General features: G+C 46.8%; 1 protein-coding gene across 4 annotated transcripts in view; it reads left to right on the top strand.

Moving 5' to 3' along the window:
- The window catches only part of FBLN2 (fibulin 2), a 96,151-nt gene extending 73,988 nt beyond the window's left edge, over nt 1–22,163 (top strand). For all 4 annotated transcript variants that reach the window (XM_048315913.1, XM_048315914.1, XM_048315915.1 and 1 more), the window contains exons 8-17: nt 417–518; nt 7,362–7,496; nt 9,584–9,721; nt 10,039–10,182; nt 13,759–13,887; nt 14,392–14,517; nt 15,143–15,259; nt 16,224–16,352; nt 18,966–19,089; nt 20,090–22,163. In XM_048315913.1, the coding sequence (XP_048171870.1) occupies nt 417–518; nt 7,362–7,496; nt 9,584–9,721; nt 10,039–10,182; nt 13,759–13,887; nt 14,392–14,517; nt 15,143–15,259; nt 16,224–16,352; nt 18,966–19,089; nt 20,090–20,447 (1,502 nt within the window). In that variant the 3' untranslated portion in view covers nt 20,448–22,163. The remainder of the gene's footprint in view (nt 1–416; nt 519–7,361; nt 7,497–9,583; nt 9,722–10,038; nt 10,183–13,758; nt 13,888–14,391; nt 14,518–15,142; nt 15,260–16,223; nt 16,353–18,965; nt 19,090–20,089) is intronic.
- The last annotated feature ends 2,371 nt before the right edge of the window (nt 22,164–24,534 follow it).

Genomic DNA, 24,534 nt, shown 5'->3' on the forward strand with positions numbered 1-24,534 from the left:
CTGTGCAGGGTGATGTGAGCAGTGCAGGTAGGAGCAGCCAGGTGCTGTGGGGTGGGCAGTGCAGCTGTGCAGGGTGATGTGAGCAGTGCAGGCAGGAGCAGCCAGGTGCTGTGGGGTGGGCAGTGCTGAGTGCAGGGTGATGTGAGCAGTGCAGGTAGGAGCAGCCAGGTGCTGTGGGGTGGGCAGTGCAGCTGTGCAGGGTGATGTGAGCAGTGCAGGTAGGAGCAGCCAGGTGTGTCTGTGTGCAGCAGGAGGGCTGGAAGCAGTGCTGAGGGCTGCCTGGACAGCTTGGTTACAGACTGATTGGTTACTCCCCATTGCCTGAGCTGGCATCGTGCCCAGCTGACCTGGCAGTGTCTGACTGTGGCTGATCTGTGCTGGGGTCCTGATGCATTCTGCAATTTTGTGTTGTGCAGATAACGGCCCCTGCAAGCACCTCTGCAACATCGTGGCAGGAGATGCTGTGTGCTCCTGCATGGCCGGGTACACGCTCATGGCTGATGGGGTTTCCTGTGAAGGTGAGTGCTTTGGGCTCCCCACAGGGACGTGGGTAAATGTTCGTGTACCTCACACCCCTGGGTGTTCCTCATCTGCAGAACTGTGGATTGCAGGGTCAGCAGAGACTGTTTGGCAGAAGGAGTCCCAGTTCTGCCTCGCAGATGCCTCCTGAAGCACAGCATGGCTGTTACCTGGCCAGGTGGAGGCAAGTCTGGACTGGTGCTCTTTTCCTCTGACATTACAGGCTTTTTTTCAGCCCTTCTGGTTCCCACTCAGGTTCCTCCCAGGGTGCACAGCTCTGGACATGCAGCATTCTTGCTGGGAACAGCATCAGCGAGCAGGACTTGGGCACCTTTGCTGTCCTGGAGCACCCTCAGAGCACAGCTCTGCTCTGGCATCTGCTCTGTTTGATTTTAGTTCCTCTTGCCTTGGCAACCTGAACTCAGGGAAGCTTCACAGCTGAGGAAGGATGTGCCATGGGAGCTGGGCCAGCTCCAGGTGTTCCACGTGCTGCTGGAGCTCTGGCCTGCAGTGATGAGCAGTGAATTCCAAAGCTGCACCATGACCATTCACATGATATAAATTTTAAATGGACATTCTTGAGTAGTGACAAAGGATATGTTTGCCCAGGGAGGCTTTGTGGGTCAGAAGCAATGCCCTGTGACATACCTTGATTATAAATCTCTAAGTATGGGAGCAGTAACAGTGAAATGCAAGCAGGAGCTCCCAATGCTCAGAATTGCTCACAGATGATCCACATCGCTCTTAATCTTAGATCTTATTGAATAACAAATCATTTTCATGAAATTCCAGACAGTCTGCGAAGAAAATGGGATTTTAATATTACCAAATGAAATATTCACAGTGCACTGCTTACTCAAGTGTGGTGGAAGCTAATTTGATTAATTAATGTCAGAATCAAAAGGGACATTTCAAGGCAATCGTTTTCCTTCAGGAAATGAAAAAATTTGTATTTGTCAATGGAAGCAGTGAGTTTAAACATTAGCAAGGGACATTTATAATCTCTGTTGAAGTCAGAATCTGATGGTGAGGGTGGTGGTGCACTGGAACAGGTTTCCTTCAAGTCAAGGAATGTGCACTGTCTCTGTGTGCCTGCCTGCCTGTTCTTAAGGATATTTCTTTCTGGAATGGTAAAAGCACAGGAGCGTGAGCAAGGACTAGCTGATCTCCGAGGGTTTATTCCAGCCCTATTTTCAGTGTAACACTGCATGTAATACAGCCTGCTGCTGATGTGGAAGCTCCAGCACACTTCATCTCAGCATCTCCGGCGTGAAAGAAATGTTGTTTCATTTCAGGAACTGTTCTAATGGAGTTCTGTTTTTCCCTTTTGGCTGCCACGTGCTGCTGTAGATTTGGATGAGTGCCTCGCAGGTGCTCAGGCTTGTTCCAGCGGACAATTATGTGTGAACACTCTGGGATCATTCTCCTGTGTCAGCCACAGTGGGATGTGTGCAGAGGGCTTTATTCTCAACAGGCATAGGAAATGTGTTGGTAAGACGAGAGGCACACGCCGTTCACCACAGCATCATAACCCTCCATGCTCTGCAACGCCCCCACACCATTTGTGCTCCAGGCTCTCTGGCCATCTCTGCATACGACATTTCAGAGCCAGGCAGTACAAACACATGTGCACCATTTGCTCAGCCCCTTCACCTCATGAGTTGTGTGCTGTTTGGCTTTTTCCCCAGCAATGCATTGTCAGGATGCAAATCACTTTGTGCAAAGGCCCCGAGCCCGTACGTGCGATCACCACAGCAGCAGTGGTGGCTGCAGACTGAGCGCAGGAACAGAGCAGCTCATCTCTCTGGACAGTTCAGTACTGCCGAGTTCCAGACACCACCAAACAACAAAACTTCAGAAATACAGCTCAAGAATCCTCTTGAGTCCGGGCTCTGGAAAAGATCCAATCCAAAGGGAGGGCATTTTAAAATTCACATGAGTCCTTTGTTGATTCTGGCACAAATTTCTTTGTGTAAAAGTCAAGGATGCATCATAATTCTGCTGGATCATCCCTGCTGCTTGAGTTCACGTAAGAAACCGATCAATTTTTACAAGTGTATTTATGAGGATTTAATTTGCTTCCAGCAGCCAGGGCCTCAGCTTATGGAACAGTTTCCTTTTTGGGGACTTTTCTGGAGGCTGGGTTAGGAGGCAGCAGCAGTGTTGCCTGGAAAAACAGAGCACCTGGAGACCTCCAGTCATCCATGGAAGCATCAGTGCCTGTGGCTGTAATGTCCTGTGTGAATGCAGTGCCTTCTCCACCCCTGTCCCCCTCCCTACATTTATAACACTGTTTTTGTGACCACCACAGCTTAGGTTTTGTCCCTGTCTTTAAAGCTCTGTGATCTCATCTGATTAATGAACACAATGTGGCATTTGGGCCTGAGCAGGAAAACTTCTGCAGTGTCAGAATCCTGAGAAGAACTGATTTGCCATCTTTTGGGCATTCCTTAAATTGTCAACATTGGATTTTGATTTTTTAAATTATTATTATTAATATTTATTTTGAAATCAGAGGTACTGGTAAGAATGGAAAACTAATGAAATGATTTGGTTTAAATGAAATGGCTGAGAGAACAGTACTAGAAGGAAGGAGGCCTTTATGAGGCGATTCAGCCTGAGCTGAGGCTGGTGCTGGAGCTGCCCGGGGGCTGCCCAGGGTGTGCCCAGAGCCTGCTGCAGGCACCACACTCCTGCATGGGAGCCTGGCAGCTCCAGGAACTGCCCCTCCTCGAGCTGTGCTCCAGGGTCTCACCTCTGAGTCCTCTGATGTTTCCCCTGGACTGTGCAGGAAGGATGGAGCTGTCCTCTTTCACCTCTCCCAGGAGTGCTGTGAAACTGAGCCAATGCCTGCAGCTTTGGCAGGAGCTGCTGTGGCAGGTGCCAGGAGCTTCCTTTGATTCACGTTCTGCCTCTGCCCCATGACATTAGAACAGCTTTATTATGACTGATACAAGAAAAACTTCAGGCACAGCTCATGAAGGCAAAGACACAACTCTCATTGGGGAAGACCCTTCTCCCTCACTAAATACCAAACCTCTGTGTTCCTCCAGTGCAGGGCAGTTTTTACAGGAACCCTTTTAAATAATCTAAGAAACTTTGAAAATTCTCTTCCTTTTTTTTTTGTGTGCTCCCTCCTCCCATCCAGCTCTGCTCCGTGTGTGGTGCCAGGAGAACATTTGCCGTGTTTAACATTTTTTCCTACTTTTGTAGTCCAAGGGGAAAGCCACAGGCATACTGTGGTTTCTGTTTTGCTCACTGCCTCCTTCTCCTGAGGTATCCTTTTGCAGCCTGACTGCTTTTGTGCTCCACCTTGAGCTGTCTCGAACACCAGAAGAAAACCTTTGGTAATTTGTTTGCGAATTCTTGTGGGTTCGATGATGTTACTCTGCGTATTTTAGGGATGGGAGGAACAATCTTTGCACAGCAGCAAAGCAGCTGATAATCTTTGATCTGCAGGATTTCCTTCAGTCAAACGTGGAGGATCATAATTCCAGGTGCATTCAGGAGCAGATGCCCAGCATTCCCAAAAGCCAGCCATGCAGAGAGAGGAGTCAGCAGCTGTTCAAACAGCTCTCCCACAGCCCCCCTGTGTCACTTTGAGCAGATACCGAAATGGTTTTGGCCTGAAAGCTCCGTGTTCTCCCGAGATAAGAGCCGGGCCGGGTGTTGTTAATGGGGTTTGCTTTTCCCTTGACTTTCAGGCAAAGTCATTCCCACCAGCCACGTGTCACTGAGTGCTCTGCTCCTGTCTTTGCTACTCCCACCTCAGTTTCCCTCCTGACAGGGAGCAGTAGGTGGTCACTTTATTCCTGAACCTGGGCGTGAGCGCAGGGTGGGTGGTTCCAAACTAACAGAGTGCCTCCTCTGCACAGATGTGTCCCATAAAACAAACAGAGCTGAGGCGATTTGAAGAGAAAAAAATAATGAGAAACTGCAAAGGCAGGACAAGAAAAGTCTACATTTGACTTTTTTTGTAGAAGGTGCATCAAAATTAGTTTTTGATGTCAAAGTGCATATTGAAATAAATAGCACTAGGTAAATGCTGATATTCCTCTGCAAAAATGCCAGCTCTTGGACGCAGCAGGTGTGCTCAGGATTGTGTGTGTGTTGCTGTTTGCAGCAACGGTTCTGGGGAGAAAAAGAGCTGTTAAGTGATTACATTTCATTCTGGGCTTTGCTGACATTGAGTGAGGAATGTTGCTGCCACACACATAGACTGAGCAGATTCCTCAGAAATTAACTGTGTGACTTGTTTGCAGTGTAGGACCGAATTATTTTTCCTCTTTTTCCTGTTGTTTAAAGTAAATACCATCTAACTCTACCTCACAGTCGTAATTGGGTTGGATGAATGCTACAGCTGGTCCAGTGTTGGGATGGCCTGTGTTTCAGACTGAAAGCATAACTCCTGTTACTCCTAGTGCTCTGCCAGGCATCTTCCTGCCTTGTACAGTTGGCTCCCAGGACTGAAGGGAGACAGGTCGTGGGCACTCTGGATTTTACAGTGCATTTAGGAGTTAGTTTAGAAAAGTGAACAGAAAAGGGCATGTTTGCATCATGAACTGAACAGGGGACTCTGCTGGGCTGGCAGCTGGCCTAATGGCACAGACAGAGGCTCATGCCCTGACACTGGACAGGCAGAGCAGGGCTTTGCATGGCCATGGCTCAGGGTTCCAGCCCTGCAGCTCAGCCCAGCTCACAGTCAGGCTTTAGAGCTTGTCAGTGTCTCACGTGCCACGTGCACAAAACTTCCATAGAAAAGCAAGAATTCTGCATTGTAATTTGCCAGTTTCCATCATTTTAATTGCCTCAAATGTGTTCCAGCCAGTTCTGCATATTTTTTCAAGTACTCAGAGTTTTGAAAATTGAATCAAAAATATAGACAAAACATGAAATTATATTAGATTTTTTTTTCTCCATGAAATCACAACCTTTTTTTTGCCTGTTACTTAATATTCCACCTTCTAATCATGTGGAATGCCTCCTACCCTCTTCAGTTCATATTTCAGACAAACACTTTCTCTTTGGATGTGGTGCTGGGCTGACTCAAGCTCATGAGCTGCAGCGTGATGCAGTTTGTTTATATGGGAGGCCTTTTCGTGGTTTGCAAGAACAGATAATCTCAGATCCGTGGTACAGCCAGCAGAAAGCCTTGCCCTGGTTTGGCGCTGTTAAGTGGCCATCCGTAGCTGGTTTTCTCTAAAATAGAATTTAAAAACCCCAGAATTCTTAAAGAACAAAGTCAAAGTAGGTGAGAGGGATCTACCACAGCACCTTGTATTCATCTCCCAGCATGTGAGGGGGTTTTGCCACCCCCACAGGACCACTTGTGAAAATACTCCTCATTGTAATGAACAGAAACTGGGAAACTGCACAAGCATTAGGGGACATAACCCTGTAGGAACTTTGGGGCAGGCAAGGACCTGCCCCTCAGAGGAGGAGCTCAAACTTCGTGTGGGACTGGTAGAAAGAGATTGAGGTGATGGCCAGGACCTTGCTGTGGGTTAACCAGCTGCTTTGGAAAGCAAGGCCACAGCATGTGAGGAGTAGCAATGGCAAACAGAAGGAAAACAAAAGGAATAATATAATACAATATTATAAAATAACTGAGAAGTGAAATGGAATGAAGCTCATACAGATCTTGCAAAACTCAGTGCACATCACCAGTTATCCGAGCCCACCAGGAACTGAAGTTTTTTGGTGCTCCTCTTCACTTTCTTTGCTAGAAAACAAGCTGACACATTTTTTAAGAAAAAAATCTTTTCAAATGGCTTTTCCTGTTTTCGTGCTCCACAGGGGAAGTCATATATCTGATGTACTTATCTGAGAATGAGGTTCTACAGCCAAAATGAAAATGTGATTTAAACAATGCTTGCTTTATTGTGCAGTATGGAAACAGCTTCATGCACAGAGCAGCCAGAGGACTGGTGATGGTTCTGGTCACATTTGGCTTTTGTTAGCTCTAGCAATTCTTAGCTTTATATAGAACCGTGAATGTGTGAGGCTTTGTGGAGATTGGCAGGAAAGTTTATCTGCCCCTTTTTGTTGCTTTTAAGTATTTGTTCATCATGCTGTTCTAGCTTTCATTATTAACATAAGCAAAACCTGCATTTGAGATGATTTCATCCAATCCTATCAAAACGTATCATTTTAAAGGTGTTTCATATTCCTTCCCTAATTGTCCCACACTCTGCAATCTTGTGTTCAAGTGGTTTTTTTAAAAAAACTTTTCCACTACTCCACCTGCTGAAATCAAATCTCTTTAAAGCTCTAAATACAAACTTACAAACTTGATTGAGCCATCAGGGTTCCTCTCTCCATGAGCTCCTGCATATCCGGTCCCAGCGATGCATTCCTTAGGGAATCAGCGCGAGCATGCTCCAGCCCAGCGGGGCAGCCTCAGCTCCCATCCCTGGAGCAGGGCCACCCCAGCAGCCCCTGTCTGCCTGGCCTGAGGCAGCAGGACTGGTCAGTGGCCTGGACTGTGGAAATCTGGGGAGGAGCCATGAGCATTCCTCACTTTCTCATTCACTTGTCCAGGAGTTCCCATCCCTTCCCCTCAGCTGGTCATCAATCCTCTGCCCACCCTGCCTGTACTCAGTTCTGTCCATCCCTGTGCCCAGTGCCTGCACCATCCCCATGGTTTGGCAAGAGGGGAGAAGAAGGAAATCTCCCAGTGGTTTGTGTCTCTTCAGTCACTGTGTGCTAACTAAAGACCCTGGGATAAAACCATCTTCCATCAGAGCACTGTAACAAAGCCTTTCATTTGAGCTTTCCACTCCTTCCAAAAGGGCAGGAAGAGGGAGATGCCTTGGCACTGATTTGTTCCCTCTCTCTCACAGACATCAACGAGTGTGTGACAGAGAGGCACACCTGCCAGAGGAGAGAGCACTGTGTCAACACCATGGGGTCGTTCCGCTGCGTGCAGGAGCTGAGCTGCCAGCCTGGCCACGAGCTGAAGGATGGCGAGTGTGTGGGTAAGAACTGTGTCCCTCAGCTCTGACACAAAGGGAAGGGAAGGGATTGCAGAGCATTTTGGTGCTGCTGCTCTGTGCTATCAGCGCTGTAGCTAAAATAGGCTGCTCATCATGGAAGTGTTTGGCTTTGCAGGCTCCTTCTGCACGTTCACTTATTTGAAGTGGTTTCCAGTGATAACTGTGAATTACTAGAAAATGGATGAAACCTTCTGAATTAGGATTTGCCCTGTTTTTAAGGCATTAGAGAGAGATCCCCCTGATGGAGGAATCCCCCTTAGCTCCCCTGCCTGGCTCAGCTGATGCTGTTGCTGGTGATTCCAGCAAAAATTCCCAGCCTGAATGGATCACAGGGCTGCCAGTGTCATCCTTCCTGTATTCAGGATCTCTGTCTGCATTTATTTACATTTTACATTTACATTTAACCATTTGGAATGGTCATGGGGTTAAGAAGGTATTCTTCATGCCCCCTCTCCTGGTCTCTGTGGGTGTTAGACAGAGAAGGGAACATCAGCACGGCAGTGTGCAAGGGACACACGTGTCCTGCCTTCAGGGCAAAACTCACTGTTACTTGCACCTGCACTTTTTACAGTTTCCTGACAGCTGGAGTAAGAGATGCTTAAGGAAGGAGCTTAGCTTTTGGCATAGAACATAAGGTTATAAAATAGAAATTATCAGAAATCTCCCTTTATAAACAGCTGTCATAAGTAAAGCTTGGTTTACTTGAAGAGGCTGTTTTGTGAATGTCTTGTTCTGCTGTCTGATTCTAGAGCATTTCTAACATTTATTACTAATCTAATTTACTTTATAGTCCTAAAGTTAGATTATAGAGGATTATAAAATTTACAAATCGTTTTAAAGTAGCCTGTAAGTGAGTGACCTATAAGAAATTTCAGAGCTGCTCTATGTAAAATTGCCTGCAGATAGCTACTGAATTTGCAGAGGTTTATGAAATACTCGATCCCACGTTTTTATTTGCCTCAGTCTCTAACTATGGTAGGCAGACTTATTAATAGAGTAGCTTGTGGGAGACTGGTAATGTTCCCTCGTGACCTGAACATTTAAGGGGTTGGAGTAGGAAGAGAAATCCAGCAGTTCCTCCCTTGGCTGCTTGGAGACTCCTCCGTCCTGGACTTCCCTCTGTCTGTCTTTATCTTCTACTAAAGATATTTCTGGGGAACCAGCACATGTTAAAGCAGCATTTGAAAATATTCCCATGATCTGAATTTCAAGTGCATTTATAGCTGAGACTGCTCCAAGGTGGGGTTACTTCAGCTGGAAAACAGCAGCAATGCCATTACACCACAGTTACTACAGAGCAGTTGGCTGGAAATTTATAAATTTGAAACTTGCAGGAAGTGTTTTTAATGTCTCTAGAAAGCAAGCACTGAGTTGGTGAGCAGAGTTTGAGAAATAATTTCATGTATGCAGTAAAAAATCAGAAGGCTGTGTTGGGCTCTGGCTGCAGAGTAAGAAATAAAAAGCAAGAATTGTTACTAATATTATTGCCTCATTCAGAATTTCTCAGCATAGTTTTCAGAGTTGTGTAAGTGGGTTTTGTGTGTACATAAGTGTAAATATATATTTTTATATATATATATACACACACACAGGCCTGCATGTCTGTGTGCACACAGTGAAATCCCAGCCCTGTTCAAGTGAGGTGCCCTATCAGTATCAAGTTCAGAGGAGGGAGGTTTTTACAGACCTGAATTCCTGAGGTATATGAGGAATAAGAGACTATCTTGCTTATGAAAGTCTGTGGTACATATTTTATTATGAGCATCTTATTCCTAGTTGTAATGTGGATCTTCAGGATTTTAAAATTGCAGATATTTTGATATTTGTGGGTTGCAAGAGATGCTGTGAACAAGGCAGCAGGGACCTGAATCAAATTTGCCACAGGACCTGACAAGTCCTGAAGTGAATTTCCAAGAGCAAACACACTTAACCCTCAGATTTCCCACTGGTAACGTGTGTCTGTTTAAATAATGCCACCTAATTTCCTTCCTGGAAGTTAGCTGGCCATGAGGGCTGCTGAAAGTTAGAGCTGAGCTCATGCCAGTTTGGTGTTTTGATGTGATTCACAGATATCGACGAATGCGAGAGAGGAACTCACAGCTGCAAAGTGAACTTTGTGTGTCAGAACACAGAGGGGTCCTTCTACTGCGAGTCAAAGCAGCGCTGCATGGATGGGTTCCTGCAAGACCCTGAGGGAAACTGCGTTGGTAAGTGTGGGCAGCACGTGTCTGTGCCCTGTGCTGCAGCACTGCCAGCTCCTGGGCCCGTCAGGAGCTGTGGATTGACCCCTTGGATGTGGAGTGTTCCTCAAACCCTGCTGTGAATTTAATGTCAGCACTGCTCCCCATTTAAAGGGGTGAATACTTGCATGTTGAATTTCAAGGTATTCCCACAGCAGACCTTCACCAGCCTTCTCTTGGTCGCACAAGAAATTGAAATGAAGAACAAGAGGTGACAGTTGGAAGAAAACAGACCAGAAGGGTTAAACAGCATCTCTCACTGCTCTATTCATTTTCACCACCAGATATCAATGAATGCACATCTCTCCCTGAGCCCTGTAAGCCAGGATTCAACTGCATCAACACCGTAGGGTCCTACACGTGCCAGAGGAACATGCTGAGCTGCAGCAGAGGGTACCACTCCAACGAGGAGGGCACGCGCTGCGTCGGTGAGGGCAGGCTCGGGGCTGGGCAGGGGGTCTCTCAGGGAAAAAGTGTGTTTCACTTCTAAAGAGATGTTTGGAGTTACCTCCAGATTGCCAAATGTGTTTGAGGAACAGGAATTTGCTGTCCCTGCAGCTCTGGGATTTGTTTGTGCTGCAGGATCCTGCACTGATGCCCGATCACTCCATGGAGTTCCTCTTGGTACGCTCAGCACATGGGATTCACTGGCTTCCACTCTGGAGAGAATGTGTTTTAGTTTCCTTTTAAACTCATGCTGTCAGTCAAGACCATGATCCCTTGGTGGTTTTTGTAGCACCTCCCTGGAAGTGAAGTGACCTGCAGCAAACGAGGAATGCTGGCTTTGTGGGCTCACAGGAGTAGCACCAAGAGGATGTTCTTTGTAGGGATGTTCTGTACATGGTGTTCCCCATTACATCCACTTGTGAGGGTGTTTAGGATAAATTCACACTTTGTGAAAAGAATTCTGAGGAGAATGAGTATATGAAATATTCATATAGGCTGGCACGCAGCTTGATCCTGATTTGTATTTGTTCCAGTGTATTTAGGGAGTTACTGACTCAGAATAGCAGATTTCAGTGCTTGTTAGCATTTGTTTGTAAATGAGCACACGAGGCACCGAGGACTGGGAAGCTTGGTCCTTGGTGCCCAAGGCAAGGCTGGCTGTGTGTTCTCCAATTCCCCATGTTCTGAGTTACACGAGGTAGGAAATCCTAAAATGACAGCGGGGGAAAAAAGAAAAGAAATGACAAAGCAGTGGTTTGCTTAGTGGTGATACCCCAGTGATTCTCCCTTACCTTCCCTTGGAATAAAGGAAGGATGACAGAGGAACAAAATGTGCTTTGTGGTGCTCTCAACCATGTTGAGAACCATTAATTTGGTCGTGGTTAGCAACTTGCAGTGCAGCCCAGTGGTACAGCTGGACCCCATTTCCACAGATATTTCTGCATTCACCTTTTGCTGTTCATTATCCTCCACCTCCCCTCATGGTTTTACCCCCAGGACTGTCCAGACCATGCATGGCCAGTGGAAAGGTGGAGAAGATTTGGAAGTAGCAGATTTGGAAGGAACAGTTCGTGTGTGCAACTGAGGAAATTGAGAAAGCTTCCAAATACTGTGTTTTGTAAGTTCAGGCCATAGCAGTGCAGTGTTCTTTGCTGTCCTGTTACAGCCCAAGATATTTCAGTTGTTACAAAGGGAAGCTCCAAAAGTCCTGTCTGTCTCAGTTGCTGTGCAGACACAGTTCTTCAGCTGCTTTCCATCAGTCCTTCCTCAGCCAAGTCAACAGGGCTGTGTATGGCTGCACCACCTGAATTGTGGTGACCCCGAGATTGTTTTTAGGGTGACCACCATGCCGAGGTCTCCCTGAATGCCATTCTTCCCACAGGGCAGCAGCCCGCCCTGGGCAGCACAGACATCCAGGCTGCAGTGCCAGCAGCCTTTGCTCTGCATGCCCTGCTAACGAGGGCAGGCTGCTCAGGGCAGCGCTGCCGTCCCCATCCCTGGACGTGTGGCACTTGGGGACATGGCTTAGTGCTGAACGTGGTGGTGCTGGATCAACAGCTGGACTGGGTGATCTTGGAGGCCTTTTCCAGCCATAATGATCCTGTGATTCTGTAATGGCTGGGGCAGATTACATTCCTAAATCTCAAACTGATGGTACAAAAAGAATCCAGTTTTTCCCCGCAGTTGTTCCTAAAAAGGAGTGACTGTGTGTAAATCCATGGCAGAGGAGGAAATTGCCATTAATCCTCCAGCATCTCTGCCTCTAAAGCACAGTGAGATAGCACAATGCAGTGTGATTCCTGATGGCCCTCTGCCTCTGCTTTACACACCTGACAAGGCTGTTCAGGAGCAGGCTTAAGGAGGCTTCTCTAGCTCGATTTTGGGAAAGCATAATCAATGTTAATTGGTGATTTCTCTGTCTTTGCTGTGTGCTCTCTGTTCCTGTTGCTGGTCTGTATTGTTTGGTATTTTTTTGAATGGCTTTTTTTAAGCAGGCGGAGAGCACAGAAAAGAAAGAAGAAAAGCATATGGTCCTAATTTCCTCTCTCTGTGATAAAGACTGGTTTCTTTGAGGCATTACAATGGCTAATTAGATTCCTGAATCAGATTTATTCACAGTAGTAAAAACATCATCTGCACGTGTTTCTTCTGCAGAATGACACTTGTAGGGTCATCTCCTCTGTTTAGACGATTCATCTGTCTTTAAAATGTTCAGATTTTCTGATTTAGCAAATGGGTTATTGAAAAATACCTCATATTTAGCTGAAAACTGCTGTAAGTGTGAAATACAGCACACTTCTGATGGTGTAATGCCCTAGAACTAATTAAAGTCTGAGTGCAATGGAATATGAAACTTTGGACAAACTAATAAAATGGTTGCACACATGGATTCATTACAAATAAAGCTGCTGCTTTACAAATTGTTGCCTGCATTAGAGACTTCCTTGTTTTGGTGCTAGCTCTGATTCAAAGAAAACAAGGACTCAGTGTTCCAGCAGAAATCTCAGCTCCTGTCAGGAATTCCCTGCGTGGTGAGGAGCATTCCCTGCCATCCCTGACCCCAGTGCCAGCAGGGTCTGTCTAGGTGCAGCCTCTCCAGGGCTGCTGTTTGATGGAGAACTGCCCAGCAACCCTCTGAAATGATTTAGTGCTCAAATTTATGATTTCAAATAGGGCAGCATGGAGAACTTCCAGCCTTAGAGATCCATCCCAATGATTATTACATGAACAGGGATTTGGGTTGTAAAAGTAGTTGAAGATGTGACCAATAGGAAAAAAGGAGGATCTGTTGGCTTAGGAAGTGGCAGAGCTTGGAATACTTGAAGAAGTACGCAATTGTGAGGGTTAATCAGACTTTTTGATGCTTCTTGTCACAGATGGTAAGAAGGATTTGTTAGATACTGATGAGCTATTTAGTCATGTTGCAAGTCTTGTAAATCAGCCTGTATTGAAAACTCTCATCTTCCTCTGAGGATGTTTAAATGAGGTTGGAAATGTTGTGTGTGAGTGGAGAAGCAACTAATTTGTTGGTATTGAATTTTGGTTGAGAGGCCATGGGGAATATCAAAATGGGAGCTGATTGAGAAAAGAAAAAAGATCAACATTGGGAAAGAGCTAAAGGTAGACTGCAGGAGCAAGACTGAGAGGGCAAGTGGAGATGAAAATAGCAGTTGCTTTAATTGAAGGGTTCTGGCTGGTTCTTGTTGTGCTTTAAATGGCTTGGTGTGACTCATGGAATGGCAGAACATCAGAAGGGGGGGTTTAACTGTCATGGTTTGTTCAGAATGAGTGTGTTTACACTGAAATGCAGAATATACTGGGAGAGCCCATTGCAGGTCCAGTTACCATTTTCCCTTTGAAGGTAATGCTCTGCTTTTCCCAAGTTTGACTTAGAGAACCAGACAGCTGCCTCTGAGAAGAGCACGGTGGGAGAAGCTGGTGATAGTTCTTCTGTCCAGTTTCCAATCCTGCTGTTCAATGGACTTTTTTGTTTCTCTTTATGAACATTGGTTTTAAGCAAACTGTAGTTAATCAGCTTGCCCTGTCTGGCCCTACAGATGTGGATGAGTGTCAGACGGGGGTGCACCGGTGTGGAGAGGGGCAGCTGTGCCACAACCTGCCCGGGGGCTATCGCTGTGACTGCAAGATGGGCTATCAGTACGACGCCTTCAGCCGCAGCTGCATCGGTATGTGGGGCACAGGAGGAGCTGAGAGCTGGCACTGGTTGAGCCTTGGGCCCCAGGCAGTGTTCAGCACCACTGCAGTCCTGAGCTCTGCAGTGCAGTGCCTCAGAAGAGGATGGCATCACCTCCAGAGCTGGCGCTGCGCAGCGCATTCAGAGCCCTGTCACTCCCAGCTGGGATTTCGGACAAGGTGCCCTTGGCTTGGTTTAACTGCAGGTTATCCCTTAAAGCCATCTGCAAAGTACTTCCCTGTGGGTGATGCTTCTGCTGCTGTGGGAATTGGTGTGTCTGAAGGTTTCACCACTTTCCCCCAAGAGCCATGATGCAGCACTTTGTCTTTTGTCCCTCCCGTGCACCAATTAGAGCACAGAGTCAGACCGCATCAAGCCTGAGGTTGCAGCATTCCACTCTCTGCAGATCAATCTCTGACACTTTAAAAAATATCCTCCTGCACCTCATTTGCTCGTGTCCCTCAGCTGATTGTGTCTTTGCTTGTTGTGCTGGCAGACATAAACGAGTGCTGGAATTACCCGGGGCGCCTGTGCCAGCACACGTGTGAGAACACCCCTGGCTCCTACCACTGCACCTGCTCCGCCGGCTTCCGCCTCTCCTACGATGGCAAGCACTGCGAAGGTACCAGGCTGCTTTTCCATGAAGGGGAAATTGCAGTGGGAATTAAGGGCCTCTAGAGAAGGAGTTGAGGTGAAACACAAATACAGTAAACTTTGTGTGCTCAAATTTGCAGACAGTCAAACACTGGAGTTGTCAGATGAGTGTCAACAAGTTTCTTCTCTTTCTTCCTATCCCCACGTACTTTCCACTTTCCGTTCAGATGACAGAAAAGGAGAACAGAACAAAGTTAGAACAGGAAACCCTTCATTCCAATTTTGATAAAGATGAAACTTGGTAGTGACAAAACTTATAAAAAATTATTTTGAATCGAATGGAAAATTTTTTAGTTCTCCATGATTTTTGTAAGGCAACAATTACATATTTTAGTGAACTGAAACCTATAAAGCCTGAAGCGAATGTCTGCATGTGTGTGTGTTTCCATTGGCATATGGATAAATGAAGTTCAGGTGCAACAGACGTTCTCAGGCTTGCTGGCATTCTGCCTAGGGAGCAGAAAAAACAGGGACAAGTTAGTCCTTCCTTAGTCACTCTGACTGGAAGGTAAAGGTTTCCAGGAGCAGGAAAAGGCGGAAAGCACAGTTCTGAAGCACTGTGGCCATAGCTGTGGGTTTGTTTTTGGATGCAGATGTGAATGAATGTGACAACAGTCCCTGCAGCCAGGAGTGTGCCAATGTTTATGGTTCCTACCAGTGTTACTGCAGGCAAGGCTTCCAGCTGGGAGAAGATGGGCATTCCTGTAAAGGTAAGGTGCTGCCCCACCAGGTTAGGGTGGGTGTTTTTATTCTCTGTAGCAGGAAGAGATCTCTGACCCTCAGCAGCACCTGATGCTGCAGGATGGTTTTGAGTTCCAGCTGCCACAGAGGCTGCAAAAGGTAACTCCAGCTGCTGGACAGTGCAGTTCAGTGGATGGAGCACACCTGTGTGACTGCACAGCCAGGGAGGTGGTTGCAATGGTTTCATGGGGCCAGAGCTTATGACTGAAAAAATCAGGTGGGAAGATATCCCTGTATTGCATCAGTGAACGGCTGCACTGCTGAGTGAAGGTTTGCCCTGACTGCTGCTCATGGTGAATGAGGAGCAGAGTGATCAGAATGGAGAAAGGAGGGGTTTTACCCCGTTACCTGAAGTTACCAGCACTGACACATTGGAGAGTCTCTGTTTAAGGAATGGTGAGGAAGCCAACACCCGTCCTAGCACAGGGAAGCCCAGCAAGAAATCCTAGAAAAATTCTTTGCTAAAAGGGTGGTGAGGCCCTGGCACAGGTTGCCCAGAGAGATTCCACATCCCTGGAGTGTTCAAGGCCAGGTTCAGCCTGGTCTTATGGAAGGTGTCCCTGCCCATGGCAGGGGCTGGAATGAGCTTTAAGCTCCCTTCCAACCTAAACCAGTCTGTGATTCTATGATTCTCTCAATTCCAGAGGCACCAGAGAGAGAGTGTTTCAAACTCAGACGTGCCCTACCCTCATTATTCCTTTCCATGAGTCTGTACTACTTGCAGCCAGTATTTCTGGCAGCAGTCTTGGGCTCAGCATTTCAGACAGCACCATCAGCAGTGCTACAGCAATGCCAAACCTCCATGGTTGCATTCACGTTTAGCAATACATTATGAATGGGTCATGTGAGAAGAATTTCCTGGTGTCCTGCAGCCTCCCTGTGCAGAGCTGTGCTGTGTTTGTTTGCTGGGGTGTGCCTGTGTTCTCTCCGCAGACATCGACGAGTGCGCGCAGAGCGCCGGAATCCTCTGCACCTTCCGCTGCGTCAACGTCCCCGGCAGCTACCAGTGTGCCTGTCCTGAGCAGGGCTACACCATGGCAGCCAATGGCAGGACCTGCAGAGGTAACAGCAGCTCAGGGACTGCAGGGCTTGTATCACTGATACCCTTGGAATGAGCTCAGCCATTGCAGTTGTTCAGTCAAGTCTCCGTGTTTTATATTAGCCCCTGTTCCAGTCAGTCTTTGACAAAGTTGCCAAATATTGGTATCTGCAAAGTCAGTTCTCTCCTGTGCTAGAAGGAAGTGCTGCGGCAACTCAGCTGTCAACGTGAGCTAATTGCTTAAATGAATTCCCAAGGAGCCCGCTTCATCCTTCAGACTGAGGCACTTGATTACTCACATGAGCTGTGTGTGCACCTTGGCACAGCACTAAATGATCGCGGGTTTTAGAGGCGCCAGATGTAGAAATCTGTGGCTTCTTTATGAGTTACAGTTTTCTGCCCCAGAAAACTGGGAGATTAAATGCTGGAGCTGTAATTGGAATTTGGCCATCCAGCAATGTCACCTAAGCTTAATCCTGCTGGCATTAATAAATGTTAGTGAAATGACAAGTACCCTCCCCTCACACACCCCTTTTCTTCAGAATCATGGAGGTGTCTTCTGGGAGTCTGGTGGTTTTCATCTGGTGTGCAGCTGTATGGTTCTGAGCTGAACTCCCCATTTCCAAAGGATGCACTGCCTGTGTAACCATGGAGGATCTGATTACCTTTAGTCCTCTGCACATTCCCGCAGTCCTTACACCAAGTGCCAGGCATTTCCTGCGCTTGCTCTTTCAGGAACCCTTCATGTAACTTCGGTTTTGTATCTCCTGTGCTTGAATTCTGAGTGGTAATGGCAGTGAATTTGCACTGTGCAAATCATGAGCAGCATGAGGATACTTAATCCTGACTGTGGAGCAGTGAAGCAGATTACATGACAATTAAAATCCTTTTAAAACATTTAAAAGTATTTTAAAATGTGTTTTTAAGTATGATTGCAGTAATGTCCACATGCACTTAAATTCTTACGTAAAATTCACCTTTAGAAAACTGCAGCTGTAACTCCTCTGGCTTTGTTTGGTTTTTTTCCTGCTGACTTTGAGCTCTGGCATGTTAGTTGCCACCTCTGCCAGCAGTGAGATTTGGGCTGAGAATGTATTCCAGGGTTAAGAGAGTGAGTCACAGTGTCAGTCAGCCAGCACAGCGCTCCCAGGCTGAGCTGGAGGCACCCAGTGCTGCTGGAGGAGGGGGACACAGACACCCAGCCAGAGCAGTGGGTTGCACTGGTGGTGTTTGTGCGGTGTGCAGCTCCCCTGCATGACCCTCCTGTGTGTAGGGGTTTCCCAGTGCACAGAGTAGCCCAATCAGTAACCTTTGGAAAAGCTTCTCCAGGTGCCTCCACCGCCTGGCACCAGCACACAGAGGGTGAGGTGCAAAACTGAGCACGTGTGTGGCAGCTCCTGAGCTGGAGTTTAGTCAGGCACTGGAGCCCCCTGGATACATCCCCTTGTGTGGAGCTCTGCAGGTCTGTAGTTACAAGTTTGGGCAGATAGTGAGGTGTGTCTGAAAACATGGTCGGAGGAAGGCTGGGTTGGTGTTGGCTCTGTCGAGCGCAGGAAGACAATCACAGTGTCCCCCAGCTAAAGATCTGGCTCCAGTTGCTCATCATCTGACCAGTTCTGAAGAGTCACTGGTGAAATGTTCCTTGTACACTTTTTTCAAAAGATGAGTTGTATCTCATGGAGCAGTGTCTCAACATATGGATCTTTTTTTGCAGAAACTGCCTGTGGTGGTTTGCAGCGCAGCCAAGGCGGTGCAGGGAGTGCTTTCATGACAATGATTGCAATATGGAAGAAATTTGCTTTTCACCTACGGGCACTGCTGAGAACCAGCAAGGGATTTACTTGTCTTTGATTCTCTCCTACTTCCTATTGTATACTTTTCTTTGCAAGACTTTTAAACCAGCCAGTTCAGTGTTTTGAGATCAGTTCTCATCCCAGGGAAAGGGAGGGAGTGGAAGGTTATAGTTTCCCTCTAAGAGTCTCTCTGCTCTGTGACAATTGGCAGAGCTTCAGGGCCCTACACAGTCTACATGCCTTGTCTGTTAGAATTTATTTCATTTTAAAGCCTCCGTGCATTGTCTAACGTTTGGGAGTACACAGTGTGACTGTGAGGGCCCTGCCAGTGCTTTCTGCTCAGGCTGGATCCTTGTCACTGCATCTGGTTTTCAGCATTGTAGGGCCCATGGCTTGGGCTTGTGGATGTGTTATTTAGGTAACCACGCTCATGCTCTGGGCCATAAAGTGTCTTTGAGCTTTAAGTGCTCTTTATTATGTCTTCTGTAATTACATCTCATTATGGGGAGATACTTGTATTTACGTTTTCGAAACTGTGTGCCTTGTTCTGAGGGGTTGTTCTAAGTTCCCATGTTTCACATCTCCTGGATCGTGCAGGACAGCAGTGACCACTTTGTATTTGCTTGCTTTAAATCCAGATTTGATTTGGTTGCTCTGCTTTAATCCAGAGCTACCTTCACGCACAGATACATTCTTCTGGCACAGCCCAGCTTGCTCCAGTCTCAAAAAGTCAGTGAGCATAGGTTAATCATGTCCTGGTGGGGTTTGTTTATTCCTGAAAACTATTAGGAATTAATTCTTACTTTTGAACTTAGAACATCTTTTTCTTGTGTTTCTTCTTAGATATTGATGAGTGTGCAATAGGAACCCACAACTGTTCAGCTGCAGAGACTTGCTACAACATCCAGGGCAGTTTCCGCTGCCTCTCCTTCGAGTGCCCTTCCAACTACAGGAAGGTGTCTGACATGTGAGTATGGCCTTGGAGAGCAACAGAGCCAGGCCAGTGGCCATGGTGTTATGGAGGGCTTAGTTTGTGGGTGGGTGTGGGTGCTCAGAGCTCTGAGAAGCTGCTTTGGCACCTGGAGCTCCTAGACCTTCCCCATGCAGAGTTCGTGTCTGGTTATCTTTCCTTCTTCCAAGCCCTGGAGCCTCTGTTTTCCCTCCAGCTGCTGCTGGAACAGCAGAGATCAGAGCCTGCAGCTCTCTTTGCAGCTCCAAAACGGCTCTGTTTATAATTAAGTTTTAAAGTAAGATCCTCTCTGCCGTGTGTCAGAGCAGGAGCAGCCAGGCTGCTCAGTGCTCCACTTTTACTGCGGGTTTGGGGCTCCCTGTTTAATATTCAGATTGCAGTTCCTCAGGGAGTGTTGAAGGGGAGCAGGATACTGATCTTGCCAGGCCACAGGGTTCTGGGAATGGCACATCCCCAGCTCCTCAGCAGCTGGGGCTTGGGAGCCCCAAAATCTCCCTACCCGTTTCCTGCCTCGGTGGCTGCCAGCGCTTTGGGAACCCATATTTAGTTGCTTATGGCTTAAAACATACTTTTCCTGCCTTACAGACCAGAGCAGCTTTGCCAGGTGAGGAGTTTATTTCCTATTCCTGTGTTAGAGCTACCTTTTCAAGGGGTCTCATTCTTACTTTCTTGGAGCACTGCCCCAGCCCTGTCGGAGATGAACCACTGGCTCCGCTGCCCGGCTCGGTGCCGTTCGCAGCGCCACTCTGGCTCGCTGGTCCTTGTGGAGCTTCCCCACACAGCTCCCCACGTCCCTGATCTCTGCCTTACTCTGCAGTTCTCTGGCAGTTACACACTCACAAATGTTCCTGGGCACTGGGAGAGCAGAGCAGGCAGCTGCTGGTCACACTCCGGGGTTTGGGACTGCGGTTTGTCCGATCCTTTGCAGTGCTCTGCGGTTTGTGTTCTTCCCTGCTGTTCCCTGGCCACTGAGGGTGCCTCCCTTCTCCTTCCCCAGGAGGTGTGAACGCATCAACTGCTTCAACTACCTGGAGTGCCAGAACACCCCTGTGCGCATCACCTACTACCAGCTCAACTTCCAGACCAACATCGTGGTCCCAGCCCACATCTTCCGGATCGGGCCCTCCCCCGCCTACGCCGGGGACAACATCGTCCTCACCATCACCAAGGGCAACGAGGAGGGCTACTTCAGCACCCGCAGGCTCAACTCCTACACGGGCATCGTGTACCTGCAGCGGCAGGTCAAGGAGCCCAAAGACTTCCTGTTGGATGTGGAAATGAAACTGTGGCGGCAGGGAACCTACACTACTTTTCTTGCCAAAATTTACATTTTCATCACAGCTCATGCCTACTGAAGCCTGTGCTGACGCTGGATTTTATTGGTGCTATGCTCTTTAACTGTTCTACCAAAGCTTAATACTGTTGAACTGGCATTTCATGTATCTAGCCTTTATATTATTTTTCTATCATTGCTTTAAACTTTTTTATTGGTTGTGTAAATTAAGTTAATTTTTATCTTTTTATGTTTTGTTTCCTTATGCAATTCTGTACATCATCACCTGCCAACGAACGAAGGAAGAGTTAGAAAGGCCTTGTGATAAATGCTGGAACCTTTTCTTAGCAGTTATTTTTAGGTGTAGTCACTTCTGCAGGGTATTGCACTAGAGAGGGAAGGTGTTCCCATGGGAGTACTGGGAAAAAACATTGGGTGATTCCTCTTTCTGACACCAAGTTCGGGTTTGGCCGGGCCAGTGGCCTCACTGGGGTGTCTCTGCTGAGGGGCTGAGTCCGAGGCCATCCGTGGACACTGAGGGTGAACCCACCTCCTGCTCCCGGGTTATTTTCCTCCTTCCAACTTTCATAATATGTTGCCTTAAAATATATATAAATAAAAGGAAACTCCACCAGTGAAAAAGCCTATGGATGAGTCTTGCTTTAGTAGGATTGCTCGTGTGCGAAGTATTTGCAAGACCAAGGCCTTTCCAGAATGTTATACTTCAAGGTAAAAGCTCACATTGCCATTTTTAGTAGTTGTCTTTAAAGGTGTTGGTGTTCCTCTGTTCCTCACTCTGTTATATATAAGTGCAGATTTGATGCTTTATAATTCTTAAAGGAGCGTCCAAATGGAAACAATGAAATAATCATTACTGCTCTGGATTTTAAAGCTTGGGCATGTCCCTGAGCAATCCCTTTCAATTTTAAATAGACAAAAAGGGGTATTGCTTCTCTGCTTCAGGGAAATTCCTCCAGTTGTGTTGCCAAATGATGCAGAGAAAAATGCCAGTGAAACTGGTGGGTTGCATTTTGCCATTTAGAAAAGAGCACAACCAAAGTTTTGAGCTCAATTTCTTCTGATTCTTCAGGGAGCTGGGTGAAGTCCAAAGCTGGAGGCCAGATCTGGCACAGCATAATATAATCAAAGTGTTTATTAGAATTTAGAAATGAAGATCAGAACTTCTTTGTGGCTGTTTTCTTTTTTTTCCCATTCCCCAAAAAGCTCCAGTGTTGCAATTTCCTGAGCTTCCTTTGTTCCAGCTGTAATTATTCTGCAAAATGTTTTGAAGCAAAAGCATAGCTACAGAATATGGATTGTTTATTGCACTGCAGTTTAATAATCCTGGAATCCCAGGTTGGATGGGACCTCCAGGATCATCTGATCCATCCTCTCTTGGGAAAACAATAACCTGTTCTTTTTTACAGTCAATCTTATTTCGATCAATGTGTACACAGGAGGAAATGGGGGAGTTAAATCTTAGGAGGTTTTATGCCATATTCAACCATTTTATTACACTGTAAAAGACTGCATCTAAAGATCTTGTAAACATCACCTATATGGTGAGAGTTAATGTTCTGTATTCACTATGTCCCCAGGCCAGTCTCTACCACTTCAAGTCACTCCTTTAATTTGGACGTTCTTAAAATAAAGGGCAAATCTTTCTGTATCTGAGATCATAAAATCACGTTAGCAGGGAAAAATTATTTATGTTCCCCAGCTGTAAAACAAGGACTGTCTGTGAGCTTGCAGACATCAAACTTCTGGTTTTTTTCTATAAAAATCATTTAGTAAAAGATCTTCTTCCATCCATCTTTTGTTTTCCACAGTTAACAGTTTTATAAGCATGTCGCAGGGAAGTGGCAACTGAGAAACACATGTTTGTGCAATTTGTCATTCCAGTTAATTCCTATCTTACACCTCCAGGCCTTCCAGATCCATCCTGTACACGTTCAGTGGTGACACATCTCTCCAAGCCCCACTGGGCCACGTCAGGAGCCACCAAAACCCGGAGTTTTCCATCAGCATTAGGACTTGATTGAGCGTAAATGATAGCCGGGCCTCGACAGTCCTTGTCAGAGAATGAATGGACAGGTCATTTGTTACTGGGAGACCTTTTGCTGACTAAAACCAGCCATAGTCAATCATATTAAGGATCTGGCAGTTTTTAGCACCAACTCTTCATTTTCTAGACAGGTAATTGATGAAGAAAGTTTTAGGAAAGGCTTTGCATACTATTATAGGGAAAATGCTCCGTTAGGAAAAAAGGTGTCTTCATCAGTGTGCTGTAGTTGGGAAAGGTTGGAAGGGGCTGCTGGGTGCAACTGGTCAGAGCAAGGGGAAGGATTACAGGAGGTAATTTCACATTCTTCTGCTTCCAGATTAACCAGAGGAGGGTTTTGCCTTTCTCCAACCCAAAGAGTTCTCCTTGTCAGTTCAAGGGGAGCAGGAGCAGCCAGCACTGCACCCTTTGCTCTGTCTTGGGGCAGTGCCCGTGGCTGAGCTTGAGCAGCCTCACCCCCACAGCCCCACCCACAGGGGGGACGTGCTTCTATATGGTGTCAGTGGCCTTGAACTGGAATTTTGGTCTCCTTCAACCGGTCTAGCTCCCAAAGGCCCAGTCCCCATCTCCAGGAATGCTGCTTCCCCTTTATTTGGCTGGGTAGCCTGGACAGAGAATGGGTGTGTGTCCACGTGCACAGGAGGTCTCAGGGCACAGTTCAGGCCTGGGCTGTACCTTCATGGCCCCTTACACTTCCTTAGATCAGAAATAGCTTTCCTGAATTCCCTCTTGAACAGCCATACTTTTCTTCTTCTTCTTCTTCTTCTTCTTCTTTTTTTTTTTTTTTTTTTTTTTTTTGTAATTTCTTTGATTTTCCTTTTCCATTTCTAACAAGTGAGTTGAGTAGGCTTCATTTATTCCCTTTGCTCCGTTGTGGCCACCCCACCCCTTGCCTGGTTGGGGTGAATTAAGAACAGCTACACAAGGGATGTGCAAGCTGATAAACTCATGACGAAGACAACAGCTGCAAACCTAATAAAGAATTATAGCTGACTTGGGGCATCTGTTCTATATGTGTAAAAATTCAGATTATTGGTGTGTTCCCCAGGATGGAAATGGCCTTGCTGTGACCTGCCTGGGCAAGGCCTGCTCTGCTCAGCTCTGCAGGTTACATGTTCCTGCCTCGATAAAATCTGACCTCTCTGCACTCTGCTGTTGTATTCCTTGGGAGATCCAGTGATCCCAGAGACTGAGCAAGATCAAATGAGCCATTGGAAAGGAGAAGAAATGTTACTCTGTGTGTTTGCTGGAAATTTGAACGGGTCTGTTCCAGAAAGAAACATCAGGTTTTCTTTTGACTGGAATGCACATAAGTTGAAAGAGCAGCACACGGGTGAGAGGGATGTTTTTATCTCATATTTTACCCTTTCTGGACCAGGGGGAAGTGGTTTGTAGTCTCTTTGTGTGTAAATACATGTCTGTGGGTCACTGCAGGTGCTGGCCAGGCCGTGCCAGCATTCCTGTGTGAGCCTGATGCAGGGAAAGGCATTTGATTGCTCAGCTTGAGCCTCGCTCCTTCTCCTCACACTGGGGCACCAGAGCAGGGGAGGGAGCTGCTAATGGGCCCAAATCCTTACATTTCCTCCAAGATACCCCAAACAGACCTTCATTCACTGTTGCTTCTCTGTATCAGTTATTCAGTCAGTTGTATCAATCATATTGGATTCAGGACAGAAGTGAATTTCAGACAGATTTTATGGCTCAAATCTGTAATAAGGGCCATTCTGCAATAGCTCTTCAGAGTGTAAGAGCCTCCTGTGCAAAGGTCCCAGTGCCTCCGTCAGCTCAGGGCATCTTGGAGAGCAGGGGAAGAGCTGAGCCTCCTCCAGCCCTGTTCCCTTGGGCAGCTCCTGGCACACACATTGTCCTTCTGTGTCCCTCTGTGTCCTTCTGCAGACCTGCCTCAGACCTAGGGAGTTTTTCCCATTCATTTGCCTTTTATTGTCTTTGTCTTTCCACTGCTCCCACCCGTGCCAGGCAGAAGAGAAAGTTCCAGCCATGGAGAATTAGGATTCTGGAGTAAAAATAGATTTTGAGGCCAAATAAAAAGTGTCTTCACACTTTCCGTGTTCTCTGCATCACAGAGACCCTCATTTTGAAGTGGCTA

Source organism: Corvus hawaiiensis, chromosome 11, assembly GCF_020740725.1.
Source record: "Corvus hawaiiensis isolate bCorHaw1 chromosome 11, bCorHaw1.pri.cur, whole genome shotgun sequence".
In the NCBI taxonomy this organism is placed as follows: domain Eukaryota; kingdom Metazoa; phylum Chordata; class Aves; order Passeriformes; family Corvidae; genus Corvus; species Corvus hawaiiensis.